Source organism: Aquarana catesbeiana, linkage group LG12 (assembly GCF_042186555.1).
Source record: "Aquarana catesbeiana isolate 2022-GZ linkage group LG12, ASM4218655v1, whole genome shotgun sequence".
Taxonomy (NCBI): Eukaryota; Metazoa; Chordata; class Amphibia; order Anura; family Ranidae; genus Aquarana; species Aquarana catesbeiana.
This window is the reverse complement of record NC_133335.1, coordinates 78,244,644-78,269,237: the sequence shown is the minus strand read 5'-3', so window position 1 is coordinate 78,269,237 and position 24,594 is coordinate 78,244,644. Positions and strand designations below refer to the sequence as shown.

Sequence of the window (24,594 nt, the reverse complement as noted above, 5' to 3'; positions counted from 1 at the left end):
ACCTTCAACCAAGTCTGAGGTCCAGAGCGCTCTGGGGTAGGTTTTCATCAAGGAGATTAATTCCAGAGATAAAACGATAATTCTCCCGCTCTACAAGACTCTGGTCCGGCCGCACCTAGAGTATGCCAGTTCTGGGCACCAGTCCTCAGGAAGGATGTACTGGAAATGGAGCGAGTACAAAGAAGGGCAACAAAGCTAATAAAGGGTCTGGAGGATCTTAGTTATGAGGAAAGGTTGCGAGCACTGAACTTATTCTCTCTGGAGAAGAGACGCTTGAGAGGGGATATGATTTTAATATATAAATACCATACTGGTGACCCCACAATAGGGATAAAACTTTTTTGCGGAAGGGAGTTTAACAAGACACGTGGCCACTCATTAAAATTTAGAAGAAAAAAGGTTTAACCTTAAACTACGTAGAGGGTTCTTTACTGTAAGAGCGGCAAGGATGTGGAATTCCCTTCCACAGGCGGTGGTCTCAGCGGGGAGCATCGATAGTTTCAAGAAAGTATTAGATAATCACTTGAATGACCGCAACATACAGAGATATAAAATGTAATACTGACAAATAATCACACATAGGTTGGACTTGATGGACTTGTGTCTTTTTTCAACCTCACCTACTATGTAACTATGTCTCTGTACATTGCTGCATTCATATTTCCAGTGTTAATTTCAATCGACTAAAAGATTTTAGTCGACCAAAACTAAAATGCTATTTTAGTCAAAAGACCAAGACTAAAACTAAATTTAAATTTGACTTCAAAATTAACACTGGTCTGTAGAACATGTTCATACCCCAATACCATAAATTATAGCACATTAGATTTTTCACTCCAGAAGTATATAAGTAGTTTGGAAATTGTAGAGAAATGTTAACTAATGCATTACAGTTTAATTACACCCATTCCATTTTAGTCGACTAAAATGTACTGGAGATTTAGTCTACTAAATTTGACTAAAACTAACACAATAGCAGAAGACTGGATTGGGACTAAAACTGAAATGCCATTTTAGTCCTATGACTAAGACTAAAACTAAATCGAAAATTGCTGCCAAAATTAACACTGCATCTTTCCCTCGATCCTGACTAGTCTCCCAGTTCCTGCCGCTAAAAAACATCAGGACCAGAACAAAATGCACACACCACTCAAGAAGTTTGAGGTTTACGCACATCGCCACAGGTGATAGCCCCGGCTCACCACCGTCCACAGCATATGTATACAAAGAAAAAATGGCTGCACACATTAGGATGCTTGTAAGGATTCTTTATCGTCATCGTGCCAGACCTTTCACAACAGGGACAGGATTGACACGTTTCACACAAACATACCGTGCTTGTTCACAACATCCCAAGAGCATGATGCGGCCACCACCATGCTTCACTGTAGGGATGGTATTGGCCAGGTAATGAGCGGTTCCTGGTTTCCTCCAGATATGATGCTTGCCATTCAGGCTAAAGAGTTCTTCAGGTGCCTTTTGGCAAACTCCAGGCGGCCTGTCATGTGCCTTTTACTGAGGAGTGGCTTCCGTCTGGCCACTCTACCATACAGGCCTGCTTGGTGGAGTGCTGCAGAGTTGGTTGTTCTTCTGGAAGGTTCTCCTTGCTCCACAGAGAAATGCTGGAGCTCTGTCAGAGTGACCATCGGGTTCTTGGTCACTCAGTTTGGCCAGGCGGCCTGCTCTAAGAATCGTCCTGGTGGTTCCAAACCTTTTCCTATTTACAGATGGAGGCCACTGTGCTCATTGGGACCTTCAATGCTGCAGACATTTTTCTGTACCCTTCCTCTGATCTGTGCCTTGATACATTCCTGTCTCGGAGGTCTACAGACAATTCCTTGGACTTCATGGCTTGGTTTGTGCTCTGACGTGCACTGTTAACTGGGGGACTTTATATCGACAAGTGTGTGCCTTTCCAAATCATGTCCAATCAACTGAATTTACCACAGGTGGACATCAATCAAGTTGTAGAAACATCTCAAGGATGATCAGTGGAAACAGGATGCACCTGAGCTCAATTTTGAGTGTCATGGCAAAGGCTGTGAATACTTATGTACATGGGATTTTTTTTTATTTATTATTATTATTTTTTTATTTATTTTTATTTATTTTCATTTTTATTTTATTTTTTTACATTTGCAAAGATTTCATACAAACTTATTTCACGTTGTCATTATGTGGTATTGTTTATAGAATTTTGAGGCAAATAATTAATAAAATGAATTCTGGAATAAGGCTGTAACATAAGAAAAATGTGGAAAAAGTGAAGCGCTGTGAATAATTTCCAGATGCACTGTATTTTAACTTTTCAAACATTCTTTCTATGGTGGTGACAATGTCTGAAACTAAAAAGGGTTTAATAGGTGATTAATATGATGTCTTAGTGGGGGCAGTTGGCTCTAAAAACGTTGATCAAATGCAGACAGACATGGAGTCAAGATATAGGCGATTTAGATGAGAGTCAGTGGATAGCGGTGGTAAAGCTCCTTCAAGAAGTTTCACATTCATCCTCTCAAAAGCTGACACAGCTTTATATACTCCATAGAGTCTATTCTATCCCTCAAAAATTGTTTTCTTGGGGGTCGTCAACCCTCACCTAACTGCCCCAGTTGTAACATGCATACGGGCACGTTAAATCATATGTTATGTCCTAAACTATTTCAGTATTAGAAAGATATATTTCAAATTTTATCCGATCTTTCTGCGATCCAGTTGACTCTTGATCCTAAACTTGCCCTAGTCGGCATATTTCCAGAGAATAAGCTATTATTTTCCTAGAAAATTTTATTTACCCGTTATTTCTTAAGTTGATTTCTCAAAGTTGGCCATCTACTAACCCACCATCTTGTGTTCAATGGTGCACGGCGGTAAATGCTGTGCTTGATAGAGAGCAACTTATCTATAAGCACAAGGGTTGTATGACTAAATTTAATAAGATCTGGTCTTCTTAGTTATCCTCCCCATATATAGTATCTACTAGTGTTGATGATGATATTCATTCTGTCGATAGTGTTGCTGCTCTAGGATGGGTCTATGGTGCGGAACCTAATTGAATTACTGGTTGTGCTGCAACGTTAAACCTTTTTCAGCGATAACTGCTATATACCCGAACAAAAATCATTGTTATATTTATTTTCTTTATTTTTTATTATTATTATTTATTTTTATTCTTATTTTATTTTTTTGTTTGTATAGGTATTTGTGGTATACTTTGTAGATGTGCAAGTAAAAAATTGAAAATGTAATAAAAAAATATTTGATTGAAACAAGAACAAAAAAAAAAAAAAAAAAAAAAAAAAAGGACAAACAACTAAAATTACATTTAAAAATAATTACTTTTCTTTAGCTTCAAAATGATAAAATATGTGCATGTAAACATTTTGGCATTTACAGCCGTGGCCAAAAGTTTTGAGAATGACACAAATATTCATTCATTTGCACAAAGACTTTTTTATGATGGCAATTTGCATATACTCCCAAATGTTATGAAGAGTGACCAGATGAATTGCAAAGTCTTTCTTTGCCATGAAAATCAACTTAATCCCCCCAAAAATAGGATTTTTATAACAGCTTACCTGGAAAATCCTTTTCTTGGAGTACATCATGGGACACAGAGAAGAGTAATTACTTAATGGGTTATAGGCCACCTTCAGGTGATGGACACTGGTATACCCAATACAGGAAGTTCACTCCCTATATAACTCCTCCTCCTTCCAGGAACACATCAGTTTTTTGTAGCAAAGCAATATACTTAAATCCCCAAAAAAGGAGGGGAGGGACCTCTGTGTCCCATGATGTACTCCAGGAAAAGGATTTTACAGGTAAGCAGTTATAAAAATCCTATTTTCTTTATCATACATCATGGGACACAGAGCCTTAATTACCTAATGGGACGTCCCATAGCAATGCTACTTGAAGGGAGGGAGACACATAACCCAGAAGGTACCCCCAGACTTGAGGATCTATACTGCTGCCTGCAGCACACTGTGCCCGAAGGCGATATCCTCATACCTCCTTACATCCAGCTGATAAAATTGTGTGAATGTATGCATTGAAGACCAAGTTGCGGCCTTACAGATCTGAGCCATGGAGGCCTGGTGACGCACTGGCTAAGAAGCACTAACCACCCTGGTAGAGTGCGCCTTAACTTGAAAAAGGGGGGATCTTACCCCTTAAATCATAAGTTTGAATTATAACTTGCCGAATCCACTTAGCAACAGTGGATTTTGACGCTGCCTGTCCTTTCTTAGGACCCTCTGGCTGAATAACTAAGACATCAGTCTTACGAATCTGAGCAGTTGCCTTTAACTAGATTTTCACTGCTCTCACCACATCAAGACAATGTAGTGACTTTTCTTCCCTGGAACATGGTTTTGGAAAAAACCATGGCAGGACAATATCTTGGTTCAGGTGGTAACCCGAGACCACTTTTGGTAAAAAACCTGGACGAGGGCGCAACATCACTCATGAAAACGTCCTCATGAAAAATCAAATATGGCTCTTTACAAGAAAGAGCAGCCAATTCTGAAACCCTCCTTGCTGAGGATATAGCAACCAAAAATACCAACTTCCTTGTCAAAAGGACTAAGGGAATATGTTGTATCAGTTCAAATGGCTGTTTTTGTAACACAGACAAAACCAAGTTCAAGTCCCAAGGGTTCAAGGTAGGTTTGACGGGCGAATTAAGCCGCATCACCCCTTGCATAAAACCTCGGACTAAAGAATGTGTAGCAAGCGGTCTTTGAAATAAGACCGATAAAGCTGAGACTTGGCCTTTAATAGTACTTAAGGCCAATTTAATTTCTACCCCTAATTGTAGAAAGGCAATAATTCTGCCTATGATATATCTCCGAGGGTGCCAACCCTTGGATTCACACCACAAAACATAAGCTCTCCAGACTCTATAATATATAGTTCTGGAAGCTGGCTTCCTTGCATTACAGTAGGTACGGAAAGTATTCAGACCCCCTTAAATTTTTCACTCTTTGTTATATTGCAGCCATTTGCTAAAATCATTTAAGTTCATTTTTTCCTCATTAATGTACACACAGCACCCCATATTGACAGAAAAACACAGAATTGTTGACATTTTTGCAGATTTATTAAAAAAGAAAAAAACTGAAATATCACATGGTCCTAAGTATTCAGAGTCTTTGCTCAGTATTTAGTAGAAGAACCCTTTTGATCTAATACAGCCATGAGTCTTTTTGGGAAAGATGCAACAAGTTTTTCACACCTGGATTTGGGGATCCTCTGCCATTCCTCCTTGCAGATCCTCTCCAGTTCTGTCAGGTTGGATGGTAAATGTTGGTGGACAGCCATTTTTAGGTCTCTCCAGAGATGCTCAGTTGGGTTTAAATCAGGGCTCTGGCTGGGCAATTCAAGAATAGTCACGGAGTTGTTGTGAAGCCACTGCTTCGTTATTTTAACTGTGTGCTTAGGGTCATTGTCTTGTTGGAAGGTAAACCTTTGGCCCAGTGTGAGGTCCTGAGCACTCTGGAGAAGGTTTTTGTCCAGGATATCCCTGTACTTGGCCGCATTCATCTTTCCCTTGATATAAACCAGTCGTCCTGTCCCTGCAGCTGAAAAACACCCCCACAGCATGATGCTGCCACCACCATGCTTCACTATTGGGACTGTATTGGACAGGTGATGAGCAGTGCCTGGTTTTCTCCACACATACCGCTTAGAATTAAGGCCAAAAAGTTTTATTTTGGTCTCATCAGACCAGAGAATCTTATTTCTCACCATCTTGGAGTCCTTCAGGTGCTTTTTAACAAACTCCATGCAGGCTTTCATGTGTCTTGCACTGAGGAGAGGCTTCCGTCGGGCCACTCTGCCATAAAGCCCCGACTGGTGGAGGGCTGCAGTGATGGTTGACTTTCTACAACTTTCTCCCATCTCCCGACTGATCTTTGGGTTCTTCTTTACCTCTCACCAAGGCTCTTCTCCCCCAATAGCTCAGTTTGGCTGGACGGCCAGCTCTAGGAAGGGTTCTGGTCGTCCCAATCTTCCATCTAAGTATTATGAAGGCCACTGTGCTCTTAGGAAGCTTAAGTGCAGCAGAATTTTTTTTTGTAACCTTGGTCAGATCTGTGCCTTGCCACAATTCTGTCTCTGAGCTCTTCAGGCAGTTCCTTTGACCTCATGATTCTCTGACATGCACTGTGAGCTGTAAGGTCTTATATAGACAGGTGCCTGGCTTTCCTAATTAAGTCCAATCAGTATAAATCAAACACAGCTGGATTCAAATGAAGGTGTAGAACCATCTCAAGGATGATCAGAAGAAATGGACATCACCTGAGTTAAATATATGAGTGTCACAGCAAAGGGTCTGAATACTTAGGACCATGTGATATTTCAGTTTTTCTTTTTTAATAAATCTGCAAAAATGTCAACAATTCTGTGTTTTTCTGTCATAATGGGGTGCTGTGTGTACATTAATGAGGGAAAAAAATGAACTTAAATGATTTTATCAAATGGCTGCAATATAACAAAGAGTGAAAAATTTAAGGGGGTCTGAATACTTTCCGTCCCCACTGTAAATCAGGGTAGAGATAACTGACCCGGATAGCCGACGTTTCTTCAGGATGTGGGTTTCAATAGCCAAGCCGTTAAATTTAGAGACCGTAAGGTAGGATGGAATATCGGTCCCTGTGAGAGCAGATCTGGCCGTAGTGGGAGGGACCATGCATAATGCTTTTGGTAGTTCAGCCAATTCCCGAGCTTGTTGTGCAGTAACCTCTTTAAGGGCCTGTCCTTTAGGGATTGACAGACGCCTATTGCAGCGACTGCAGGCTTAGTAACGGCACCTGCCAATGAAAAAGTAGATTTTAACAGGGATTCCAACTTTTTATCTGTTGGATCCTTAAGCATTTGTGCATTGTCTACAGGACAAGTTAGGCTTTTATTCACACTGGAAATCGAAGCGTCAACTGCTGGTACTTTCCATCTCTTGGTGAATTTCTCCTCCATAGGATAGAGAACTGAAAATCTCTTATGCTGCGTACACACGGCCAGACTTGCCAACGGCTAAACTCCGTCGGCATTTCCAACGGAAAGATTTAGAACATGTTCTATATCTGAGTCCGTCGGAAATGCCGACAGAAAAAGTCCGATGGGGCATACACACGGAATGTCCGACTGAAAGCTCCCATCTGACTTTTTCTGTCGGGAAGACCGGCCGTGTGTACGCGGCATTAGGAGGGAGAAAATGCTTATCCGGGTGATCTCATTCAGCAAAAATAATCTGTTCTAATAATGCATGGACAGGAAATGCATGCAAAGGCTGAGAAGGTTTTAAGGAACCCAAGGAAGAAACCGAGCTTTCAGGAGACTCTGTTAGGGGCAGCATGAAAGTGGAACAAACCATCTCCGTAAGAGTTTGTATCAGCAACTTCTCAGATTGTGAGGCTGAAAAAGGTTCATCTATCGTTGTTTCCTCGGCAGAAGAATCATCGGTTTGTTTTTCCTCCTGATCGACTGAGTGTAACACCTCATCCTGAGCCCACTGTTCCCCTTGCAAAGGTTCTGAAGTGGGGGAGGGGAATCTAGCACGCTTCCTATCCATTTGAATGGAGGATGCGATTAAAGTCGCTAATCTTCCTTCCAGACCCTGCAGGGTGGAGGAAAGGGCATCTTCAGTCACGTATATAGGGGCTGAGATGAGAGAAGCAGTTGCACCATCAATTTGTTCCAATGGCTCACCCTGGCTTGCCATAACTGGTACTTCAGGTGAGGATGACAGCGTGGAAATGCAACTCGAGATCCTAGCGCCTGGGGGTGAAACCTTTAGTACTTTTTTGGTCTTTGTGGTGTCCTTTTTGGTAGGCATAGTCTTAAGCACAAAAACAGAGGCACTATACAATTGCACTTAATCGCTGAATATAGTCATGACAAATAAAGCCGCTATAAAGTTCAGTCTAGTGCTGGGAAAAAAGCATCCTTCCTGTATCAGGAATGCCAGGTTGCAACCCTCACGTGCTCCACCGCTCCTGTGTCCCTGTGTGCAGACTGCTTTGTTTCCTCCTCGTCAGCCGAGGAGAGATGGCCCCGCTGTGGTTTTGTTTGTGCCTGCCGTGCGTCCTTGTGGACACGGCACTGCACTTAGGCCCCGCCCCCTCCGAAAAAACTTCGCCCCTCTGTTTCATTTAAAATGTTCCCGCGCACGAGCTTGTGCGCAGCAGGTCAACAAACAGCATCAACAGTAAAAAACATTTAGCAGTAGCAGAACAGCGGGGACCTCTGGGTCCCCCTAACCCTCAGTCCCTTCAGGGGGGAGAAAGAAAACAAACATTTTGTCAGTTTTCTTTTTACCTGAGAAAAAAATCCCACTCCACACGCTGCTGCGGCCACACAGAGACTTAGCTTTACAGTGAAGACAACAGATTAAGGTATGTGCATAGACTCCCTCTAGTGGAGAATTAAGGCATGACAACATTTTTTCCCTAATAGAAGAATACATAGGTGGACTTTTCAGTTCCTATGACCCCTTTCACACTGGGGCGCTTTGCAGGTGCTACAGCGCTAAAAATAACACCTGCAAGGCGCACTGAAAGAGCCGCTCCTCACACTCCAGTGTGAAAGCCCGAGGGCTTTCACACTGGAGCGGTGTTCTGGCAGGACAGTAAAAAAGTCCTGCTAGCAGCAGCTTTGGAGCAGTGAAGGAGCGTGTGTATACCGCTCCTGCCCATTGAAATGAATGGGACAGCGCTGCTATTTAACCCTTTCTCGGTCGCTAGCAGGGGGGTAAAACCGCCCCCACTAGCAGCCGAATACCACCGCTAAAACGACGGTAAAGCGGCGCTAAAATTTTTTTTACCGCCGGTGCCCGCACCGCCCCAGTGTGAAAGGAGCCCAAGTTTCTTCCCTTACCTTATCCCCACCGCGGGATTTGCTGAATTAACAGACAATCCAACCTTCAACCATCATGGCGGGCTGCGTTTAGCAAACCTTCAAGGACCGGGTCCCTAAATAACGGGGTTCCACTCCCTTGAACCCATAAAAGCACCCCACCAGGAAAGCTTTAGTTAATGTAGCAAGACCTAAGCCCTGGGTTCCTGGGGTGCAGCCTTACAAAGAGAGGCGTTACAGGCAAAACCTCGTGCTTCGGATACGAGGCCCCAGGTACCATCCCACTTAGGCCTCAGTGGCACTTTGGATGGATCCGGTCTATGGAGGCTATTTAAATCCAGCATGGATCCCTCCTGGAGCTCCTCAGAGCACATCTTCACTCATGGCCAACACCTTAGACACTGGCGAAAAAACTGATGTGTTCCTGGAAGGAGGAGGGGTTATATAGTCAGTGAATTTCCTGGATTGGGTATACCAGTGTCCATCACCTAAGGGTGGCCTATAACCCATTAAGTAATTAAAGCTCTGTGTCCCATGATGTACGATAAAGAAAATGAGTCAGGGCCGTTTTGACGGCAAAAGGGGGACCTACACAATATTAGGTGGGTGGTCATAATGTTTTCGCTGATCAGCGTATAGGTTCCCTTTAAAAAACAAATAATTAGTGTATACGCGTCAGATACACCGCCGTCTGCTGAAAATGGGTCACAGGAGTGCAGCATGAAATGCACTCCTGTGATCCACAGGAGAAGTACAGCCAAAACGTGCTTTGATTGTACTTCTTGTAAAAAAAAAAAAAAAAAAAAATAGTACTCAACACTAAAAATCTAATTAGGAAATTGTGAACACACAATGTCAATCATTTATAGATTCTGATTACCTTTACTGCACTTGTTGGAGCACTTTTCACACTTCTGTATGTCTCCGACAATCACTTCTTGATTATTTTGTGGGCAGAGAAGAGTGCAGGATCCAACTTCCGTGGCCAGGTAGTTATCTACATTTTAGATAAGAACAAAGCATGTAAAACGAGTCACAATGCGTTCTATATTATCTAGAATAATAGGAGAGGGGTGCATCTTACAAGGACATCGTACGACGCAGCTTGCTCCATATGTGTATCGTCCATTTATGTTCATAACAGAATCATAGGTCTCTGGATTGTACGAGACTAAAAGTGGACACAGCAGCTCACAAGTGCCATTGTTATGAAAATGGCGGCAAGCCTGTAGAGAAAGTAAGCAAAGATTTTTGTATTTTACATGCTGGGGAGAAGGGATACAGTGCATCCGGAAAGTATTCACAGCGCTTCACTTTTTCCACATTTTGTTATGTTACAGCCTTATTGCAAAATGGATTAAATTCATTATTTTATTCAAAAGTCTACAAACAATACCCCATAATGACAACATGAAAGAAGTTTGTTTGAAATCTTTTCAAATTTATTAAAAATAAAAAAAATGAAACAAATCCCATGTACATAAGTATTCACAGCCTTTGCTCAATATTTTGTTGAAGCACCTTTGGCACCAATTACAGCCTCAAGTCTTTTTGAGTACGATGCTACAAGTTTGGCACACCTATTTTTGGCCAGTTTCTCCCATTCTTCTTTGCAGGACCTCTCAAGCTCCATCAGCTTGGATGGGGAGCGTCAGTGTACAGTAACTTTCAGATCTCTACAGAGATGTTCATTCTGGTTCAAGTCTGGGCTCTGGCTGGGCCACTCAAGGACATTCACAGAGTTGTCCTGTAGCCACTCCTTTGTTATCTTGGCTGTGTGTATGATAAGGGGGCACTAGTGATAAATATGTGTACCAATAAAGTGCTAGTGCTCAATATTTTGTGATCATACATAAGCAATGTGAACAATTAAATTACAAATGTACAAAATGCATCATTTCATAATCATAAGCGAACAATGAAAACAAAACCAAAGTGCAATGTGCATAAACAGTCGGCAGATATATCAAAAAAACGTCCATAAAACGTGTTAAGTTTTCTGATCTGTTACACCATCACCACTGCCAAAAACGATTTTGAATAGAGCGACACCCAGTGAATGAAGGCAAGTATCCTACTTACCAGACCACCATGACCTCTTTAATTAAACAGCTAGGTCAGGTGGGGCTTTGAATGGTAATGATCTGTACTGGTACCAAATGGATAAGCCAGGAGAAGCTCCGCCACAATGATGTTCAGAGAAAAATGGAAAAAGGCAATAATACCATAGCGTAATTTTGTTTATTTAAAACAAAAATATAAAAAGGCCAAAATGGCCTTTTATAAATAAAAACAGGCCAAATGGCCGCTTACTTTAAAAGTGCCTTTCCTCGGCACTGAAGGTATGGGCTTAGCACTATCAGGTGAGTTGTGAAGCAGCCGCCTTGCTTGCTCGCGCTTGTTGTGGATCGGCGTGCGTTCCACCGCCTGGAAAGCTAAACCCAGAAGTGGCCAGAAATTATAATGTGACCGGGATGTGCCTCGACGTACGTGATGAGGCACATCCCGGTCACATTATCTTTTCCGGCCACTTCCGGGTTTAGCTTTCCAGGCGGTGGATCCACAACAAGCGCGAGCAAGCAAGGCGGCTGCTTCACAACTCACCAGATAGTGCTAAGCCCGTACCTTCAGTGCCGAGGAAAGGCACTTTTAAAGTAAGCAGCCATTTGGCCTGTTGTTTTTATATTTTTCTTTTAAATAAACAAAATTACGCTATGGTATTATTGCCTTTTTCCATTTTTCTCTGAACATCATTGTGGCGTAGCTTCTCCTGGCTTATCCATTTGTTACCAGTACAGATCATTACCATACAAAGCCTCACCTGACCTATCTTTTTAATCAAAGAGGTCATGGTGGTCTAGTAAGTAGGATACTTACCTTCATTCACTGGGTGTCGTCGTATTCAAAATCGTTTTGGGCAGTGGTGATGGTGTAACAGATCAGAAAACTTCACACATTTTATGGACGTTTTATTGATATATCTGCTGGCTGTTTATTGATGCACATTGCACTTTGTTTTTTGTTTTAATTGTTCACTTATGATGATTATGAAATGACGCATTTTGTACATTTGTAATTAAATTGTTCACACTGCTTATGTATGATCATGAAATATTGAGCGCTAGCACTTTATTGGTACACATATTTATCACTAGCACCCCCTTATCATTATACACCCCCCATAGCTCAAAGCTTGCTTGTTAAGCACTTTGAGGGGAGCAGCTTTAATTTAATTTCACCTTTCACTCATAGCGCGGAGTACTTTTTTTACTTCTATATCTTGGCTGTGTGCTTAGGGTCGCTGTCTTGTTGGAAGATGAACCTTCGCCCCAGTCTGAGGTCTAGAGAGCTCTGGAGCAGGTTTTCATCAAGGATGTCTCTGTACATTGCTGCATTCATCTTTCCCTCGATCTTGACTAGTCTCCCAGTTCCTGCCACTGAAAAACATCCCCACAGCATGATGCTGCCACCACCATGCTTCACTGTAGGAATGGTATTGGCCAGGTGATGAGCGGTGCCTGGTTTCCTCCCGACATGACGCTTGCCATTCAGGTCAGAGTTCAATCTTTGTTTCATCAAACCAGAGAATTTTGTTTCTCACGGTCTAAGGCCTCATGTACACTGCTGCTGCTAAACGGACGTTTAGGAGCAGTTGGGCATTTTTTCAACTGCCCCTGAACTCTCCTCAATGTTATCTTATGTGCACATGTACACACGGTCGTTTATAGTCGTTTCTAGGCAGTTGAGTTTAGAGGCTTTTTTTGAAATGCAAAAAAATTGGTTCAGAAGCTGAGTTTAGAGGCATTTCAAGCGCCAAACACTTTTAGCCGCGTTTCGTTTACAGGCGTTTTTTTTTTTTTTTTCAAAATAGCCAAAGATTAAAGAAATTTATAACACTTCTAAACGCAAACGCGGCTAAACGCGGCATGTAAACACGGCAGAACGGATGTTTTAAATGTGGGTTGCTATCTGTCAAGTTAAATCGTTCAGGAGAGGTTGTAAAAACGCCCCATGTACATGAAGCCTAAGAGTCCTTCAGATGTCTTTTAGCAAATTCCAGGAGGGCTGTCGTGTGCCTTTTACTGAGGAGTGGCTTCCTTCTGGCCACTCTACCATACAGGCCTGATTGGTGGAGTGCTTCAGAGATGGCTGTTCTTCTGGAGGGTTCTCTTCTCTCCACAGAGAAACACTGGGGCTCTGTCAGAGTGACCATCGGGTTTGGTCAGCTCTCCGACTAAGGTCCTTCTCTGCCGATTACTCAGTTTGGCTGGGCGGCCCGCTCTAGGAAGAGTCCTGGTGGTTCAAAACTTCTTCCATTTACAGATGATGGAGGCCACTGTGCTCGTTGGGATCTTTAATGCTGCAGAAATTTTTCTGTACCCTTCCTCAGATCTGTGCCTCAATACAATCCTGTCTCGGAGGTCTACAGACAATTCCTTGGACTTCATGGCTTGTTTGTGCTCTGACATGCACTGTTAACTGTGGGACCTTATATAGACAGGTGTGTGCCTTTCCAAATCATGTCCAATCAAATGAATTTACCACAGGTGGACATCAATCAAGTTGTAGAAACATCTCAAGGATGATCAGTGGAAACAGGATCCACATGAGCTCAATTTTGAGTGTCTGTGTCTGTGAATACTTATGTACATGTGAATTTTTTTTTATAAATTTGCAATGATTTCAAACAAACTTCTTTCGCATTGTCATTATGGGGGATTGTCTGTAGAATTTTGGAGGAAAATATTGAATTTAATCCATTTTGGAATAAGGCTGTAACATAACAAAATGTGAAAAAAGTGAAGCACTGAATTATTTCTGGATGCACTGTACATGGTCTGAACTATGGATAAGACAAGCTCTCTTACCTAATAATGGTTTACGTATCTAATAATCAAGCCTAGTAGCAGGCAAGCTTTGGCACACTGCCCTAGAGCTTCAATCTACCATCAGACCCCACCAAAAATACTATGTATATATTGACTTTCTGAAGGTTGAGAATTACAAAATTTATAAACTTACAAAATTGATGATATTTACTATCCCCCTAGCACCTCAATGTGACGATGATTGGGTGACAGAGGCATTGAATTATGGGACATGGGATGAATAGTGTCACATATTCCCCTGAACCGGAAGTACCTTTTTTTTTTTTTTCTTTTTAAATAAAATGCATGAGTTTACTAAACTCATATTTCTACATAAAAGTGCATATATGTTCACAATTACAGTAATCATGTAAAAAAAATCTGATTATGAATAGATTTAATAAAATAATGAACTGAAACCATGACAGTTTTGCATGTGCTTCTGTTAAGTGGTGCTTCGAAAATTCGGTATGCCCTTGGCCGAAAATTGAAACCGAAATGGACAGTTTAAAAAAAAAAAAAGTTTTTAAATTGAATTGTGGCTGGCATTTTTGCATTTAAAGCAATAGAGGGGGGGGGGGGGGGGGGTCAATGAAGTGAAGTCAATAGGGTTTTTTTTTTTGCACTGAAGTCAATAGGGGGTGTATTTGCATGGAAGTCAATGGGACATAATTTTACACTGATGTCAGTAGGACACGATTTTGCATTTTTGGAGTCGGGGTGCAGAACTACTAATAAAATACACAAATCTATAGAAAATTAGTAGAAGGCTGCATGTTATAAGACCTGCAGAGTTTCTTGGGACCCTTCTGAAAGGAACATGCAACTCCCCACCTTCTAACCTGCTGCTGAATGTATCCACAAAGGGCCAGGGACAGAAAATAAAGAAAAATTTTTTTATTATTTTTGATGCTGCCCTATGCAGATATGCAATAATTATGGGGGGATCCTTTTTTTTTATTTTCTTTAGTCAAAAAGGTTTTTATAGAACATATTAACCACTTCAGCCACGGAAGATATGGCTGCTGAATGACCGAGCCATTTTTTGCAATTCGGCACTGCGTCTCTTTAACCGCTTGCTAACCAGCCGCCGCAGTTATACTGCGGCAGAATGGCACGGGCAGGCGAATCGCCGTCATGTTACATCGGCTCCAAAGGCGGCCACTAGGTCACGATGACCGCCGGGCTCCCGCAATCGCTCACAACACGGTGAGAACCGGGAGCTCTGTGTGTAAACACAGTTTCCGGTTCTCTGAGGGGAGAAGTGACAGATCGTCTGTTCATACAAAGTATAAACAGCGATCTGTCATCTCCCCCAGTCAGTCCCCTCCCCCTTCAGTTATAACATACATTAGGGAACACAGTTAACCCCTTGATCGCCCCCTAGTGTTAACCCCTTCCCTGCCAGTGACATTTTTACAGTAACCAATGCATTTTTAATGCACTGATCGCTGTATTAATGCCAATGGTCCCAAAAATGTGTCAAAATTGTCCGACGTGTCCGCCATAATGTCGCAGTCACAATAAAAATCGCAGATCTCTGCCATTACTAGTAAAAAAAAATAATAATAAAAATGCTATAAATCTATCCCCGATAACTTTTTTTTAAATCTAGACCCTATAACTTTTGCGCAAACCAATCAATATACGCTTATTGTGATTTTTTTTACCAAAAATATGTAGAAGAATACATATCAGCCTAAACTGAGGAAAAAAATACTTTTTTTCTGCGTCGCTTTAACTGACAATTGGGTCATGTACCCAAACAAAATTGACGTCCTTTATTTCCCACAAATAAAGCTTTCTTTTTGTGGTATTTGATCATCTCTGCAGTTTTTATTTTTTGCGCTATAAACACAAAAAGAGCGACAATTTTGGAAAAAAACGCATTATTTTTTACTTTTTGCTATAATAAATATCCCCCAAAAATATATTAAAAAAATATTTTTCTCCTCAGTTTAGGCTGATATGTATTCTTCCACATATTTTTGTTAAAAAAAAAAAAATAGCAATAAGCGTATATTGATTGGTTTGCGTAAAATTTATAGCGTCTACAAAATAGGGGATAGTTTTATGGCATTTTTACTATAATTTTTTTTTATTAGTAATGGCGGCGATCTGCGATTTTTATCGTGACTGCAACATTATGGCGGACAGATCGGACAATTTTTACACAATTTTGGGACCATTGTCATTTTTATAGCGATCAGTGCTATAAAAATGCACTGCTTACTGTGTAAATGACACTGGTAGGGAAGGGGTTAACCCCTAGGGGGCGATGAAGAGGTTAAGTGTGTCCTAGGGAGTGATTCTAACTGTGGGGGGAGGGGCTATAGGTGACACGACAGTGATCACTGCTCCTGATGACAGGGAACAGTAGATCTCAGTCCTGTCACAAGGCAGAACAGGGAAATGCCTTGTTTACATAGGCATGTCCCCATTCTGCCTCTCAGTGAGACGATCGCGCCACCTGGCGGACATAGAGTCCGTGGGACCCGCGGGCGTGCTCACGGAGCACGCAGCGGGGGGCGCATGCGACAGCACGGTGTCAAATTCAAAGGGACGTACAGGTACAACCATTTGCGTAGCCATGCCATTTTGCCGACGTAAATGTACATGCGGCGGTCGGCAAGTGGTTAAATAGCTTCCAATGCACAAGCCATACATTTTTTCAACAATGACAGTTACACATTCGAGTTAACGTTGCAGTTGCTACATATCCAAACATATCATACATTTGCTCACTTCCACCTTGCCCCCTCATGAACACAAATCACTTCATGCATGGGTCATATAGATAGCATGTTCACCCCTAGGGACAATGTGGAAGTCCAGACAGCACCAAATCTCGGGGACTTAGTCCAGGTGTGTCCAGCCAGAGTGACCATAGCTTCTCAAACCTACCCGGGCATCCCCTGTGCTGGTAGATATACCGTTCCATAATAAGGGTATTCCCCATATGTGTTATCCAGGAAGTGGTAGTGGGCGAGGTTGATTTCCATCCCATTAGAATAAGTGTTCTGGCTTGAAATAGTGCCCTAGAGAATGCAATCCCGAGCAGTTCCTCAGGGATCACGTCCTCCAGGACCCCTAGTATACAACATATTGGGTCTATGGGTACCTTCGTTTGAAACCCCCGATTAAGTGTTCCAACCACCTCGCTCTAATAGCGGTGGAGCTTCGGGCAGCGCCACTGGAGATGTATGAGATCCCTGTTGTGCTGTCGGCACCGACAACACAGAGGGTCCACCAGTCTGCCCATTTTATGGAGTTTTGTCCGGGTGTAGGGTGTTCTTAGTATAATATAGAAATGGGGGGATCCTTGCACATTTTTAATCTTTGAATGGTTACCTTTAGAAAGAAACTGAAAAAAAGTGGCTTCACAGTTTGATGAATAAGGTTCAATGTGCTTTAAACTAGGAGGAGAAAACATAGTGGAAGGAGAACATATGTAATCTTACCAGACAGTCGGAGTTCCTGGGTCCAGTACAGCCAGCTGCACACTGTTCATGACAGCAATGAGTGGAATGGCTCCCCTTACACCTCAGACAGCCGCTCTGACAGATCGTGCTGGTCACTGACAAACAGCAATGCACAGTTTACACATTAAGACCAGGGTTGTTTTACATTAGAGCTGCACGATTCTAAATAAAAATGAGAATCGCAATTTTCTTTGCCTAAAATAAAGATCACAATTCTCTTGTGATTCTCGGTATAACATCATCTTTCAAATTATAAAAAAAATTGTGCCAACTTTACTGATTTTTTTTTTAACTGAAATGTATTTTTTCCCAAAAAATTGCATTTGAAAGACCACTGCGCAAATACAGTGTGACATAAAATATTGCAACGACTGCTATTTTATTCTCTAGGGTCTCTGCTAAAAAAAAAGTATATATAATAATTGGGAGTTCTAAGTCATTTTCTAGCATAAAAAACTGAATTTAACTTGTAAGCAACAAGTGTCAGAAAAATGCTTAGTCTTTAAGTGGCTAAACTGCCCTCATTTACAGACCGAAGTTCATTCCTTTGATCTAAAAGAAGCAAATTATATGTTTCTTTTTATCTCAGCGCTGATTTTTAATTTTTTTTGGACAGCTCTGAGCAGAGAACTGCTCTGTACTGGTCACATGAATCGCGGAAATGCCGGATTAAGATTGAATCGCGATTTTTTAACGATTGATCATGCAGCTCTGTTACATACAAGCAAATCAGCTCCAAATAACACACTCAAACTAATTTGTTGCCCATTGCAAACCCTTTAGTCATGTCAGGCTGGTGATTATATGCATAATTACAACAATAAACGTTCATTAATAATTGTCACTTTCTTCACAGCTGCAACTGTGCAAGCAGCAACTGGGCATTATACAACACTGGTTTAGCCAGTTAAAGGCTAAGTTCACTTTTTTTTTTTCCAAATTTCAGCTCCCCTGTGTACCAATATACCATTAATATACCATAAAAGACTAAGGCCTACGTAGGAGGCTGAAACACGTACATTTTTAGGAATTGATTTGACTTTTTATGGTGTGATGGATTAAATAAAGATATCAATTATATATATATTTTTAATCTTTTATTTTAAAGACGTCTCACGGTAAGTACAGAACTATATGACAGGGGCCTTAACAGATAACACAGAATGAGAAATTCACATCACTCGGAATACAATTGCTGTCATGAATGGCATGCAGAGTATGAAAAGAATGTCCCGGGAAACCTGGCACTAGAGAGTCTCTTACCCTGTGTGGTTTTTGCATGGTGAATATGGTCAGTACTAAAAAAAACAGCAAAAAAAGGGGGGGGGGGGCGCGGGGGTAGAGTTGAGGTGGAAAAGTTAAAAAGGAGGAAGAGAAAGGAGTAGAACAGAAGAGAAGGGACAAGAAGGGGTCCACTCTAACCGCCATCCCTTCAGATCCAGGAGGCCCATCAGTACATCTCAATTTTGGATAGATTCATTCAACAAGGCCTTGTAATCTTCAGAGTATACAAATTTGTGCCAGTAGAACCATTTTTGGGGGGATTTACCGCGGAAGATATCAATTTTAAAATGCCAAGATGTCCTGGTGTCATATCTTTACCCTCTCCTTTGGATTCTGGACGTTCAGTACTACACAAGTCTGGGCACAGATGTCTTGATCTCATCCTGTCTATTCTTATGGGGTTTTGGGGTTGTAGCACTTCCTTTGTTGCTTTATACACAGAAGAAAGTATGTGGTTGGCATAATCTGGAATTCGTACCCCCATCAATAAAGTTTGCTTTATGCTATGGGCAAACCAATTTTAAAATTACTTTTAACAATACTTATGGTCCCAAAATAAATTATATACTGTGGGGGACTAACAGGTTCTCTTCTGGTGGCATTGTCCTCCAATAACTACCGTATATACCCGAGTATAAGCCGAGATTTTCAGCCCTTTTTTTGGGCTGAAAGTGCCCCCCCCCAGCTTACACTAGAGTCATCGCTGTCTGTCTGCATGATCAGCGTGTCATGCAGACAGACGGCGGTCATTCCACTGTTCAAAAGCCATGCATCCTCGTCTATGATAGGCAGAACACTCCATTTCCCAGCATTCAGCCTATCATGGACACCCTCTCATCCTCGTCCGTGGTAGGAGGATGAGAGGATGTCCATGATAGGCTGACCGCTGAATGCTGGGAAATGGAGTGTTCTGCCTATCACAGACGAGTAGGAGGCGCGTCTTTTGAACAGTGGAATGGCCGCCGAATGTTATCACATGCTGATCGGTGCAGAGAGGCACACGGAGGATGCAGATCGCCACAGGGACACATGCACAGGACACAGGTAGGTGACACATGCACAGGACACAGGTAGGTGACACATGCACAGGACACAGGTAGGCATGCAGCTGCAGATGGGCATTGCTGAGACTCTTTTTCCACTTACAGTAGGTGCTGCATTTCTCACCCTCGGCTTATACTCGGGTCAATACGTTTTTCCCATTTTTTTTTTGGTAAATTAGGGGCCTCGGCTAATATTCGGATCGACCTATACTCGAGTATATACAGTATTTATTTTATTATACATTTTAAAGACAAAAATAAAGAAAAAAAAAAATTGAAAAAAAAAAATTTTTTTTTTTCAATCTACCCAGTGGTAGTTTTAAAAGAAAATAGTGCTACTGTAGTTACAATGTTCAAATTTAGTTTTGCATGTTGTCCCATTTATCAAGACACTAAAATGAGGTTATTGGTGTAAAATTTTGTGCAGGCATTTTGAGCTTTTTTTTTTTTACATAATGCTGCAAAGAATGAACATTTCGTGCTTGCGCAGACACATCACAAGACTCTGCCCTGTCTATGGGACCTGGCCCAGCATCGTATTTGCAAATGCACTAAACTGTGAGAACACCCCACGCTTGAGCAGGCTCGCTGCTCGGCTCTGCCAGGTCCCGGCAAAGGCTTGCTGGTTTCTGCACACGAACAGCGGTTCATGCAATTATGCACAACCACAGACATGCAGCTAGGCTACGTCAGATCTTTTGGACCGGGGGTCTCTAAATAATGGGCCAGTTTACTGTCCTTCATGCTTTAGGGAGGCCAGACTGACCTGTGGGAGTAGAAAATGCACCAGTGTCCGTGGGAGTAAACAATACCCCGTTCTTGGTATCATTGGGAGGAATAATGCCCCATCATTGGTGTCAATGGGGAGGAATGATGCCCCATCAATAGTGTCAGTAGGGAGGAACGGTACCCCAAAGGGCCGAATAAAGGAAAGCAAAGGGCCACATCTGGTCCCAGGGCCGTAGTTTGGAGACCATGGTTTTAGACCATGAAGCCTGTGTGTGCACATGCGCAGGATGTCAGGGCAGGATGGCGACTGCGGGTAAGAAGTCAAAAAGGAGACGAAGTCATATTTGAACTTTAAAAGATGTCACATGTTTGGCTGTCTCTAATACTTTCAGAAACACTGACCCAGAGTAAGCATGCAACAAGCAAAGTCACCACTTCTGATCCACATACTTATTAGTCATTGACAGTACTGAACTCATTGGATCAGAATGACAGACATATAAGGAGGTCAGGAATGTCAGCCTACAAATGACTCCATTAGCTGTAACTTGTATGAAAAGGCACTATTAAGATATCACAGCTACTTACAGGTCTGACAGTATGCTTCTCCCTCTCCCCAGCATGATCCATCTCTTCCTGATGGTAACGACCCACATCTACTGGAGCATGATGGACCTACCAGAACAAATAGTGACAACGTTCATAAATCACCTTCAGTTAATATATATCTTTATATTTGCAGAACCAGAAGAAGAAAGAAAATCCTCTATGTCGTGTAATAACCCTAAATTGAAAAGCTGATGTTGCCTTTTGAGAGGTCACACAACTCCAATAGAAAAACAGTATATAGTTTTAAAATATAGAGCTGCTAAAATAGCTAAACACAACCAATTATCATGTTTACCTTTGTTACTTACAATGGAAGAGCAACTGGAGGGCTCATTTACACAGGTAGAAAGCTCTACTACCTCACTGAAAAAGCAGACTGTGGTGGATAGCTTTTCAGAGGCAGTTTAGAGCTGGTTTGTAGACATTAAGGAGGCAATACTTTTTCAATATGGATATTACATTAAACTACTGTACTGCAACCGCAATAGTCATTTTTTGGCATGTGGTTCTGCCACAGTCCCTTTGACTTTAATAGGCATCGTCTGTCAAGCTTGATATGTCGAGTTAAAACTGCCACACTGCAAAGTAAAGCAACACAGCCATGGCAATGTATACAGACACCAGTGGCCACCAAGTACATTGCCTTGAAAAAAGTATTAATTCCCCTTGAAATTTTCCCCTTCATTCCCCTAGAAAAGTGTGGCGTGTATTTGTATTCAGCCCCCTTTACTCTGACACCCCTAACTAAAATCTAGTGGAACCAATTGCCTTCAGAATTCACCTAATTAGTAAATAGAGTCCACCTGTGTGTAATTTAATCTCAGCATAAATACAGCTCTTCTGTGAAGCCTTCAGAGGTGTGTTAAAGAACCTTAGTGAAAAAACAGCATCATGAAGACCAAGGAACACACCAGACAGGTCAGGGATAAAGTTGTGGAGAAGTTTAAAGAAGGGTTAGGTTAGATACTGTTCAATTCATCATCTGAAAATGGAAAGAGTATGGCTGCAAACCTACCAAGACATGGCCGTCCACCTAAACTGACAGGCCGGGCAAGGAGAGCATTAATCAGAGAAGCAGCCAAGAGGCTCATGGTAACTCTGGAGGAACTGCAGAGATCCACAGCTCAGGTGGGAGAATCTGTCCACAGGACAACTATTAGTTGTGCACTCCACAAATCTGGTCTTTATGGAAGACTGGCAAGAAGAAAGCCATTGTCGAAAAAAAGCCCGAAATCGAAAAGCGAGAAATCCCGTTGGCAGTTTGTGAGAAGCCATGTGGGGGACACAGCAAACGTGGAAAAAGGTGCTCTGGTCAGATAAGACCAAAGTTGAACTTTTTAGTCTAAAAGCAAAATGCTATGTCTGTTGGAAAACGAACACTGCACATCACCCTGAACACACCATCCCCACCATGAAACATGGTGGTGGCAGCATCATGTTGTGGGGATGCTTTTCTTCAGCAGGGACAGGGAAGCTGGTCAGAGTTGATGGGAAGATGGATGGAGCCAAATACAGGGCAATTTTAGAAGAAAACCTGTTAGAGTCTGCAAAAGACTTGAGACTGGGGCAGAGGTTCACCTTCCAGCAGGACAACGACCCTAAAACATACAGCCAGAGCTACAATGGAATGGTTTAGATCAAAGCATATTCATGTGTTAGAATGTCAGTCAAAGTCCAGACCTAAATCCAATCGAGAATCTGTGGAAAGACTTAAAAATTGCTGTTGACAGAAGCTCTCCATATAATCTGACAGAGCTTGAGCTATTTTGCAAAGAAGAATGGGCAAAAATGTCACACTCTAGAGCAAAGCTGGTAGAGACATCCCCAAAAAGACTTGCAGCTGTAATTGCAGTAAAAGGTGGTTCTACAAAGTATTGACTCAGTGGGGCTGAATACAAATGCACGCCACACTTTTCACATATTTATTTGTAAAAAAAAAAAAATTAAAAACCATTTATCATTTTCCTTCCACTTCACAATTATGTGCCACTTTGTGTTGATCTATCACATAAAATCCCAATAAAATAAAAAATTAAGTTTTTGGTTGCAACATGACAAAATGTGGAAAATGTCAAGGGGTATGAATACTTTTTCAAGCCACTGTAGGTGGTTGGTAGTCGGGGGCTAGTAAAAATGCAAATCAACAGCCTGTGACCTGTTTAGACTTTCCCCTATTCACAGATTGTGTTGCAAGCAGTGTAATCAATGAAAGAACTTTTCTCAATGGAGGAAGAAGGAAGGTGGGGGTATGTTCCCATTGGACCAACTCTACTGCTGTTCTGCTTAAAGACCCAAAGCTGTTGATCACTGCAGCACTGAAGTTCAGAGACCGGAAGAGGACAGGGCATCCTTGCAGTAAAGATTTTCCCAGGACCAAGCTGCCTGCACAAGAAGTAACATACATCATTACAGCTAAGTGATGGGACTAAAGCTGTAGGGCTTTTTTTTTGGGCCCTACCCACTTTGGTGTTATCCATATCATTTGGTGTTACAATTCATTTTTAGTCTCATCTGACCACAACACCTTTTTCCATGTGGTCTCAAAATCTTCAAGGTGCATTTTGGGTGGTCAGATGAGACTAAAATTTAATTACTTGGCCTCAACTGATACAAACGATATGTCTGGAGGAAATCCAATACAGCTCACCATCCAAATAACACCATTTCTACAGTAAAGCGTGGAGGTGGTAATATCATGTTATGGGGATGTTTATCTGCAGCAGGGACTGGAGCACTTGTCAGGATAGAAGTATTAACTGATGGGGCAAAATATCATCAAATTCTTGAGAAAAATCTGCTGCCCTCTGCCAGAAAGTTGTCAATGGAAAGCTGGTTTACCTTCCAACATGACACTGACCCAAAGCACACAGCAAACATGACCACACAGTGGTTGAAGGAGAAAAAAGATGAATGTCCTTGCATGGTCTAGTCAGAGCTCAGACTTAAACCCCATTGAAAACCTTTGGAATGACTTGAGGACTGCAGTCCACAAACAGTCACCATCACATTTAACTGAACTTGAGCAGTTCTGGAAAGAAGAGTGGGAAAATATTGCAAAGTCTAGATGTGCAAAGTTAGTAGAGACATATCTCAACAGTCTAAAGGCTGGAATTAAAGCAAAATGTGGTTCAACAAAGTACTGACATAAGGGGGCGATTCTTTCTTCAACTCATGGATTCGGTTTTTGAATTTTTTTCTTATATTTTGACATGTTGGTGTTATATCTTTCACTTGGATTGGTTACAAGTTACACTGAGTAATACAGCTGGATAAAACAAAACAAAAAACCCTGTCTGCCTTAATTTCAGGCTGCAAAGCAACAAAACGTGATTATTTTAAAAGGGGGCGCTTCTTTTCTATACCCACTGTATCTGTCAAACTGCTTCAGTTTGTCTTCTTCCTACTGGCAGAGTCCCTTTAAAGATGAATTCTACTGGCTGTCCTGGGTAACAAACTGCACATTTAATCCTAATAAGCCTGAATGTGTTCAGTATCACATGATCTTTTCATAAAGCTCAACACTTTTCTAAACCCAACTTGCTCACATGTTCGGATGCCAGGTTGTAGAATCACTTCGTTTTTTAAGTTATTGCTTTGGCTCAGAATATCTTGCCATTGGATGGTTGCATGAAAGCACAGCTGTGTGTTATTCTCCACGATTATGCCACCATTCAGGATCTCTGTAAAGATACAAGCAAGAAACAAAATCAGAATTTTCCAAATACA

The 24,594-nt window shown here is 41.7% G+C and overlaps 1 protein-coding gene across 1 annotated transcript in view; it reads right to left on the bottom strand.

Annotated features, from left to right (window-relative positions):
* ERBB2 (erb-b2 receptor tyrosine kinase 2) overlaps positions 1-24,594 on the bottom strand; it is a 200,792-nt gene that overhangs the window by 76,590 nt on the left and 99,608 nt on the right. Inside the window, exons 4-8 of the mRNA XM_073608097.1 lie at positions 24,414-24,548; positions 20,848-20,934; positions 17,183-17,298; positions 9,938-10,079; positions 9,734-9,850 (exon numbers count right to left, since the gene is read on the bottom strand). Of these exons, the coding sequence (XP_073464198.1) occupies positions 9,734-9,850; positions 9,938-10,079; positions 17,183-17,298; positions 20,848-20,934; positions 24,414-24,548 (597 nt within the window). The remainder of the gene's footprint in view (positions 1-9,733; positions 9,851-9,937; positions 10,080-17,182; positions 17,299-20,847; positions 20,935-24,413; positions 24,549-24,594) is intronic.